The sequence below is a fragment of the Drosophila elegans genome, unplaced genomic scaffold (assembly GCF_018152505.1).
Source record: "Drosophila elegans isolate 14027-0461.03 unplaced genomic scaffold, ASM1815250v1 contig_208, whole genome shotgun sequence".
Lineage (NCBI taxonomy): Eukaryota > Metazoa > Arthropoda > Insecta > Diptera > Drosophilidae > Drosophila > Drosophila elegans.
In genome coordinates, this window is record NW_024545578.1 from 22,714,456 (window position 1) to 22,723,985 (window position 9,530).

General features: G+C 47.0%; 1 protein-coding gene across 1 annotated transcript; it reads right to left on the minus strand.

Annotated features, from left to right (window-relative positions):
• Positions 1 to 1,902: 1,902 nt before the first annotated feature.
• On the minus strand, positions 1,903 to 9,252 carry LOC108136091 (toll-like receptor Tollo). Its single transcript, XM_017257062.2, has one exon. It carries the CDS (start codon positions 8,706 to 8,708, stop codon positions 4,608 to 4,610), a length of 4,101 nt encoding a protein of 1,366 aa, XP_017112551.1. The 5' UTR covers positions 8,709 to 9,252; the 3' UTR covers positions 1,903 to 4,607.
• Positions 9,253 to 9,530: the final 278 nt, after the last annotated feature.

Genomic DNA, 9,530 nt, shown 5'->3' on the forward strand with positions numbered 1-9,530 from the left:
AAAAAAGGAAACCCCGACCCCAAACGGGCCTCTAAACTTTCCTTACCCGAAAGGAAACAACGTGAACAAAAAATTCAATTGAAAGTTTGCCTCTTGGATTGGCGGTGTCTGCACTCTTTCCCTTTTACCACTTCAATTCATCCGTTACTTTGTAACAAATCCCACAGGCAAAATTGATAAAATAAAGGAAAAACGGGGAGAGATATGTGGGTATGGGTATGAGAATGGGAATGGTACTCGGGATATGGATGTGGATGAGGATGTGGATGTATATATATGCCAGCGGGTTTTGGAGAAAGTAAAAGCAAAGAAAAGTTTTTAATATTTGACGTGTTTTTTTGCAAAGTTTTCTAGGTTTTCGTTTTCTGTTTCGCCCCAAATGGAGGGGAGATGAAAATATTGAAAAGGGTTTAGCCCGGTCTTGAACTCAGGCCACAGACATATGTGTATCCACCAGATACCAAAGACAAGATACAATTTCCCCCGCATCCGCATTCGCATCCGCATTCGCATTCGCATTCGCTTTTCGCGTTCTAAAGTTGCACATCAAAGGCCGTTTGTCGAACCACTGGCCCGCTAATGATTGATTGTAAAATTCGCTAATTTAAGCAATGTGAATTTATGTTTCGGCGGTGGGGGCCCCATCAATTTTATTGCGCATTTAATTGATCATAAAAATTATTCATTCATCGGTAGCGGGGAGAACTTGTTTCCAGGCAGCCAGCGGAATCGGCAAAAATATTTCGCTGTGGGCTCATTGACTCAAATAAAAGCAGCGAGCGGCGAGCAGCGAGCAGCAAGTATAAACACACGATAGCCAATAATTCCGTAGATGAGATACGACCGCCATATAGATATCTTTAAAATATGCATGGGAAGATATCGTCGCATCTTTGGCAAGCATAAATATGTACAAAGGCGCTGGCGGGGGGCTCATTCTGTTTAAAATTAATTCAAATGGAACAATCGTGGGATGTGGTTCGATGAGTGTGTGGCGAGGTTTGTGTGAAGACTTTTTGAGAATCCCAAAAAGTGTTTAAAATCTAGGCCAAAATGATAATAACATTTAGGTATTGCATTAATTTAATGGCTAAATCTATATTGTAAAATTGGTTCTAGCAAATATGGAAAACACATGATTATGATTATGAAATATAGTTAATGTGTCAAAAAAATATTGTTAAATGTATTATATGAATGGAACCTTTTTTAAGATTGTTAAATTATTGTATTGAAAAAGCTGCATAAAAAGTTTTAATTCAATTACAAATTATGATAAATAACTATAACTAATAACTAAACTAATGAAAAGTTTCCAAAACAAAAAGTGACGATTTACCAATAATAATAATCAAATGCATTTAAGTAATCTAAAAACTAACCTTAATTTTTGTATCTAAGAAAGTTTAAGTTTCGAGGTTGTCCATGTACAAAATTCAGGTCGCTAAAGAAATCTATAAAGCTAAAGAAATCTGCGAAGCAGAGTCGAAATTAATTTATCCGAATCTCAGCAACTTCATCATCCAACGAAGAGAACTTTTTAGCCCAACCTCTTGCGATAAATCTCCCCGCTTCTCGCCGCCGCCTTTCTCCCATCCGTCATGGAATGGTCAAGCTCTTTTAGTGTTTATCTTGCACATTTTTTTCGACTGTAATAGAACACCGCTCTGACATAAACAAAACCAGAGCCACAGCAAAACGCCATCGCACTGTGGAATAAGCGACCGCTGGCATTAGAATCCGCCATCCGACGTGGAATCCGTATCAAGAATCCATATCAAATGTCAAGGCGGGATAGTTTATGGCTTATCAGCGGCAGACGAAAAAATAACAATACAATTTTTAGCTGCGGGAAAGAGTGAATAAAGAATCAAGACAGTTTTTGGATTGTCAATTTTTTGTCATTTATATATTTTTGTGTTTCGCTTTTTCTTTTCATTGTTTTTTTTGCTATAAACTAGAAAACATAAAATTACAAAATAAAATACATATCCGTAGGTTTGCGGGTAGTTACAATATTTACAACAAGCGGCGAGTAAATCATAGTTAAATGTTATGCATATTTATATATAGTACACATGTAATCAGTCGATTTATGTTTTCAATTTGTTTGATTCGTGTTGCATAATTCGTTTTTCTTTTCATGTAAGTGCATACAGTCCTTTTTCAATTGGTTTTTATGTACAATAATTTTATCATGTTCATAGAATTAATATGGCTGTATCTCGTAGGCGGGGTGATGGATTCGGATTCGATTTATTAGCTTACGAACTAGACTAACTAATGAGGATAAGTTTACTTCTAAACATAGGTTGGTAGGAAATTGGTACTCATCTTAATAAATTAGGGCTTATGCTAAAACAAAATATCACAATGATTAAACAAATAAACGTACGATTAGCATTTAACTTATTTACATTTAACTCTTTACGGTCTAGGCCAAGTGAATCCATCTAGAGTGTGTGTTTACTTTGTTAACTAGTTTTCTGGTTTCTTGCTTTTGGAATGCATTTTTAAATTGGCAAGGCAGTGGAGCTGGAGATTGTCTGAGATGGACAAAGATGGACAGAGATGGAGAGGGCGTAGCAAACAACCAGGTAGATTTTAATCGCCAAGACCAAACTAATCTGTACGGCTCTGCTCTCATGTTCCTCCTATTCTGGCCTTGTCGATTTTCGGCTAAAACACAACTTTGGGGGCCCACACAACCCAGCACACGTGCTGATCTCTCCACAACGATTTTTCCTTGGTTTTCCTCTGGCTGCCGGGGAAACTTGTATCTTTTTTTCTTCTGCAGCAAGGTCACAGTCGGAAGTTTCACTCTGGGAAATTCTGACTACTTCTGCTTAATCTCTGACTAGCTGGGGAAAAAAAGAAAGCTTTGTTTTCTAATCAAATCTGGGCATAGCGTGATCTGGCCGAATGGCTCTATTATAGGGGAATTCTGTTTCCCCGACTTTATCTACCCATACTGGGATACAATTAACTGGCATTAATTGTTGGATGTAAGTCCGTTTTATCAGAGCTAAGTCCCCTACAATTGTTTTCTTCTCACACGATTGTTCCCATCAGCAACATCTTTTTGCCATCTATTTTGCTGCCATTGATTAGCACATGTAATTGTGGCTCAAGAGGAGAGGGGAAGTAACAGAAACCAAAACCAATTTCAAACCGTACAACTACTGTCTGCAGACGGTCTAGGTTTTTTGGTTTTCTAACGTCTAAGGTCTGCTTTTTGTTACCATTTTCCTTTTGGCCAGCCAGACATGAGCTCTGTGATGCTTTGCGTTGCCTATTTTTCCCGACCCGCGCACTCACAGATACAGATACGAATACAGATACGAATGCGAATGCGAATGCGACTACAGCTGCTGCAGATACAGATACACGGGTGTATCTTCTACACACGTCGAGCTTGTTATAGCAAAATGCAGCAGTTAAGATGAACTAACGACTGAACGTTGCAAACGGGGAAAACGAGGGAAAACAGAAAAACAAAAAAATGCTGGAAAAACGACTAAATAAAGGAGAAGGAAGACGAAAAAAAAAAATAAAGCCAAGAGAAATACTTTTGGGCCTGCTGCCTTTTGTTGCCTGACTGACTGGTTGGTGTTGGATCTACACGGGAAATAAATACGATAACAAAACTTTCTATAAAAAAAAATTTAATTTTGACTTTTAAAAATGAATAAATCATCTTTCTCAAAACTTCTATTCAAAGAGACCTGTTGAAATGTAAACATATCATTGATATTTCCGAATTGCTCTGCAATTTTAACTATTTTTTTTTATTTATAAAGCTAATTTTAAACTGAAAAATAACCATTGAAATTTGATAAATTTTCCCGGTGTAGTTGCTGGTTGCTAGTTGCTGTTGGTGTGTTGCATGCAACATCAATTTTCAGAATCTAGCTGCGAGCCAGGAAACTGAAAATAGCTGGCCGTAAGAAAACAGAACAGGGCCAACAAACAACAATTGCCTGGCTCGCCAGCTATTTTACTGTTGTCTTTTGTTGCTGTTGTTATTGTTACTGGTGTTGCCTGTTCTTTCCCCACTCGATTTTTCTTTTACTTTTGCTATTTTAACATGTAACTAGGCTTTTATCGCTAAACGCTCGCATTTGCATATTGAATGCAATTCCCCTTTTTTTTTGTTTTTGTTTGAAACCCGAGGAAGTTAAACTTGTTATTCGCGAGGGTAAGTATTTTTTTTTCGGACTTCAGATATTCTAGATCACCTTTCATAACTGAACAAGATCGTACAAATGTCGGGTCTAAGCTATTTATCTTTTATGGATATTTTTGGGGGGCACAAAACGGTTGTGGTTGTCATTAAAATAAGTTGTTTTGCAGAAATATTGATGTTTGATCTTCTAGAGCTTTCTAGCTACATTAGTGTGTTTGAAGTTTACCAATTAGATTATTAACTTTTAGAAACATAGCTTTGAACCTGCTACCTAATCCTACCCTTTTTTTTATGTAACAATAGAGTAACAATAAAGTAAATACTGAATACCTATGTGTCTCATAGAACATAGCTCCACTGCCATCTCCAGCTGCTCCCACACTGACCTTGCCTCTGACCCGCTACTCAATGGTGACCCCACTCACATGTGCAGATTCCTAGACGCCGGCGTCGGTTGGATCGGCGGCAATGGGAGGCTCTGCTGCTGGATGCCACCCGCCAGGGGAATCATCTGCGGCGCAGGCCCACCCACCGACCCACCGCCCATCAGCAAGGCCGCCTGCTGTTGCTGCTGCTGCTGCTGCTGCTGCGTGGCGTTGTTGCTGCCGCGCAGTTGCTGCTGTTGCAATTGCTGCTGCTGCTGCTGTTGCTGCTGCTGCTGTTGCTGTTGCTGCTGCTGCTGCTGTTGGTGCAACGATGGCTGTCGGCGGAAGCTGCCCGGTTGCTGCGGCGGCGGGGGCAGCATGAACTGCTGCTGATGATGATGCACCGGGTGGGGCAGCGGCATCGCCTGCTGGTGGACATGATGGTGATGGTGGTACGCGGCATGATTGATCGGCACATGGCAACCCTGGCCGGCGGCAGTGGATCGCTGCGCGGAGGAGACATCCGGTAGAGCGAAGCGGAGTTTCTGCCAGAACAGCTTGTCGCCCCACTGCAGATACGTGTTGGTCTTCAGATACAAACGCAGATCGGGATCGAGCTCCTTCTGTGGCACCTCGCCCAGCACTATGACTATCAAACGCCGGCGGCGATCGCGCAGCACCGATTGATGGGCGGACTTGAACTCGAACCGGCACCACTCCGACTTGATGAAGTTCTCGCTGACCACCATTATGGTGCGCCTGCTGCTGTCGATGGCCTGCACTATGGTCTCCGGCAGGTAACCGCCAACGGGAAAGTCTCGCTGGTGCAGGCACAGCTTGTAGCGGTGTTCGCCCAGCTCCAGCATGGGTGCCAGCTCCTCGTTGACGAACAGCTCGTCCTTGGAGGAGTACGAGACGAAGGCATCGAACAGCTTCTCCCGCTCGTTCTTGTCCACATCCTTTTGGGCATTGTAGAACAGTCGCACGCCGAATCTCGAGTGGCACCACACGCGCATCTCCTGGCGGAAAATGAAGACCAACAGGGTGCAGATCATCACGAAAATGAAGGCCGTTAGAATGGCCACCAGAATGGGAATGTAATCCTGTTTCGGCGGCTGATTCAGAATCATTTTCGTGGAGGTGGCATTCGAGGCGTTCCCCTCGCCACCCGCCTGTTCGGCATAGTTGAAGCTATTGTCCAGGCCCAGTGGCAGGGTTTGGCTGCACTGCACCATGGGCAGCGAACCGGCCTCACCGGCTCCCGGGTAAATGACCATCTGCTGGGTGCTATTGCCACTGATCAGGTCGCACTTCATCTTCAGCTTGTCCACCACGTACTCGTGTCGGTTCATGTAGTCCCGCAGCTTGTCGATGAACTCGCAGCCGCAGCTCCACGGATTGCCCGCCAGTCGCAGTTCGTTCAGGTAGCTGGGCAGGAAGTTCCACACGGCGAACGAGGTGATGGCATTGTGATCCAATCGCAGGATCTTCAAATGATACAGATGCGTAAAGGTGAGCGTGTCGATGGTCGCTATGGCATTGTGCTGCAGATACAGCTCCTGCAGATTATCCAGCCCCTGGAATTCATTGCCATTCAGGGCTTTCAGCTGATTGCTCTGCAATTGCAGCACCTCCAGCTCCAGAAGTCCGTAGAAGGTGCGGTTGTGGAGCACCTCGATGCGGGAGTGATTCAGGTGCAGCACCTTTAGCCTCTTGCGCCCGATGAATGCGTGACTCTGCAGCTCCCGGAAGTTGTTGCCATCCAGGTACAACTGCGTGGCATCCATGGGTATGTGCGACGGCAGGGCCTGCTCGTAGGTGGCCCGGCTGCAGTCCACCACGTTCGAGGTCCAGGACTGGTCGTGGTAGCAGGAACACCTGTCAGGGCACTCCATCTTGCAGTCGCAGGCCTGAAAGTCGCAGCAGTGGCACAGTGCGAAGCAATGCGACGCATACTTGCAGAGGAAGTCGTCCGACTTGGCCTCAATCAGGGACACATGTGAGGAGCCGCGGGCGTAGGCCAAACGGCAGTGGATCTGGTCCAGATCCATCAACTGCGGCTGAGTGCGCGACTCGCGGTTCACCTTCTGCAGCCAATCCAAGTTGCAATCGCACTCGTAGGCATTGTGCCCGATGTAGAACTCCGGGATCTCGCGATCCTCGGCAATGGGCGACAGTCGCAGGGCATTGGGCTCCAAGGTGGTCAGCCGATTCCTCACCAGATCCACGCGCGTCAGATTGGGCTTCTTGAAGAACGTGTACGGCTGGATCTTGGAGATCTGGTTGTCGTTCAAATACAGCACCTCCACGCTGTTCGGTATCGAGCTGGCCGTGATCTCGGTCAGCAAATTGTAGCTGGCATCGAAGGTGCTCAAACTGAGTTCACTCTCGATCTCGAAGTAGTTGCCCAACTGGGTGATCCTGTTGGCCCGCACATCCAACCACTGCAGCCCGATGGGTATGTGCGAGTAGTCGAACTTCTCCAGCCGATTGCCCGAGATGTTCAGCCACACCAAATTGGGCAGTTCGGTGAACAGTCCGGCAATGGACTTCAGCTGATTGCCGTCCAGCCGGATGGCCTGCAGCTGGCTGTTCCGCTGCAGTGAGCCCGCCTCGATGGACTTGAGCTTGTTCTGCGACAGATTGAGGATCTGCAGGGAGCTCATCCGATCGAACACACCGCGCCGGATGTGGGTTAGCGAGTTCTCCGTCATGCGCAGGCCGTACAGATTCTCCAGCTGGGTGATACTGGTATTCTCGATCTGACCGATCATATTCTCGCCCACATCGAGCGTCTTGAGCAACGGCACATGGGCCAGCGCCTCGGGCACCGCCTGCAGCTTGTTGTCGTTCAAGTGCAGATCCTGCAGCTGGCTGCAGTTGATCAGGGATCGCTGATCCAGCCGCGATATCCTATTGAAGTCCAGCGAGAGCACCAGCAGATTGTTCAGACCCTGCAGAGTTCGCTGCTCGATGACCGATATGCGATTGCGCGACAGGATCAAAGTGTGCAGATTTGTGAGGTCCGCAAAAATGCCACCCGGCAGCTGATCAATGTAATTCTCCTCCAGCTTGAGGATCTGCAGACTGGCCAGCGGTCGAAAGATGTGCGCCTCCAGGCGACTGATCTTATTGGCCGACAAATCCAGCATCATCAGGCGCTTGAGACCCACAAAAGTGGCCGCATTGATCCACTGCGAGTTGAGCTCATTGCTGGCCAGATCGAGGACCAAGAGCTCGGCCAGCTCCCCGAAAATGCCGGGGGCCAGCACATTGATGGAGTTGTTCCTCAGGTAGATCTCCTGCAGCTGCTTGGTCTCCGCGAACAGTTCCGGCGGCAGGGAGGTCAGGCGGTTGGCCGACAGGTCCACCACCCTCAGCGAGAGCAGTCCCTCGAACGCTCGGTCGGCCAGGAAGCTCATGCTGTTCCTGGCCATGTTCAGGTGGCTCAGCCGGCCCAGCGCCGACAGCATGGCCGTGGGCAGACTAACCATCTTGTTGGCACTCAGGTCCAGGCTCTGCAGCGTGGATCCGCACACGCGTGCCTTCCTGGAGCTCAGCGAGGCACTAAAATAGAAGTTGCTTATGTCCTGGATCTTGTTGTACGAGGCATTGAGGTGCTGCAGCGACTTCAGCGGACAGACCATGCCATCGGGTATCAGCCAAATGTTGTTCAGACTGAGATCCAGTCGCTCCAGCTGGCGGAACTCCACGAAACTGTTGGAGGCCATCTCCAGCGACATGGTGGACCAGTCGCCATTATGCGTGCGTATGGTGAGATTCCGCAGCTCCTGCAGACCCCGAAAGGAGCCGTCCGTCAGGTTGCCCAGCTTGCAGTACTCGATGGTAAGATCGCGCAGCTCCACCAGCGATCGGAAGCTGTCCGGACTCAGGCTGCTCTGGAAGAACAATGCGTCGTTGCACTCCAGGCGCAGGCGCACCGTATTCTGCGGCTGGATCACACTAAAGTTGGTGTTCTCCAGCTCCGAGTTGATGGTCCTCAGGTGGCAGACCAGAGTGATGTCGTGCTCACCGCCGCCGGACCAGCGGCACTCATCTGGGGCCTGGTACAACACCGTCTTGCTGAGGGCCGCCCCGAAAATGGGTATCACCCAGGTGGCGATCAGCACGTACAGCATGTGGCTGGTGGCCAGCATTGTGTATGGATCCTAGACTGCGAATGGGACTTCGATTTGGCCACTTTTTTGAAGGGGGCTAAATGGAAGGGGGGCAGCCTTCTATTGCGCTTTCACTGCTCGTTCTATTTATCGCCCATTTTGTGTGTGTTTTTTTTGTGTTTACTTGGGATTTGGTTTTGTTTTGTTTCGTTTCGTTTTGGTTTTATAGCGCTTACACAGCTTTGCACAATCGCCACTTTTCACAACACCACATCAACGATTTTTTGATGCTTTTTCTAAAACGATTTTCTTGTTTTTTCTCTCCCGCTGCCTATGATTTCTTTTATGCTTTGATTTTGATTTTTTGTTTTCAATTTCGATTTCGTTTCTATATCTTTTTAGTATTTCTCGGCTGTAGTTGTTGTTTCGCGTTGACCGTAATCCAAGTGGGGGGTGCGATAGCGCGTTTGATAAATTGTGCCACACTGCTTGTTCTAAATTATTTCGAGGCGATATTTCTCTTCTATTTTTTTTTTTTTAATTCATCCGCTGAACGACAACGCGCGTCCGCTCGGCTCAAAGTCTACTCGAAAATTGATCGCTCTCTTCGACTTTCAGCCAGCAGCAAGTGCCGCTGAAAAGCGCTCAACAGGGTGAGTGAGTGTCTGAGTGGCTGAGTGGCTGGGTAGCTGGGTAACTGAGTACCTGGATGAGTAGGTGCCGAATGAGTATGTGAGTAAATGAGTAAGTGAGCACTCAATGGGCACGCACACAGAACCAAGGAACTAGAGCGAGATGCGATCGATGAGCGAGAGGGGTTGAGTAAACAAAACTATGCAATGCAAACGCAAACGCATCGCA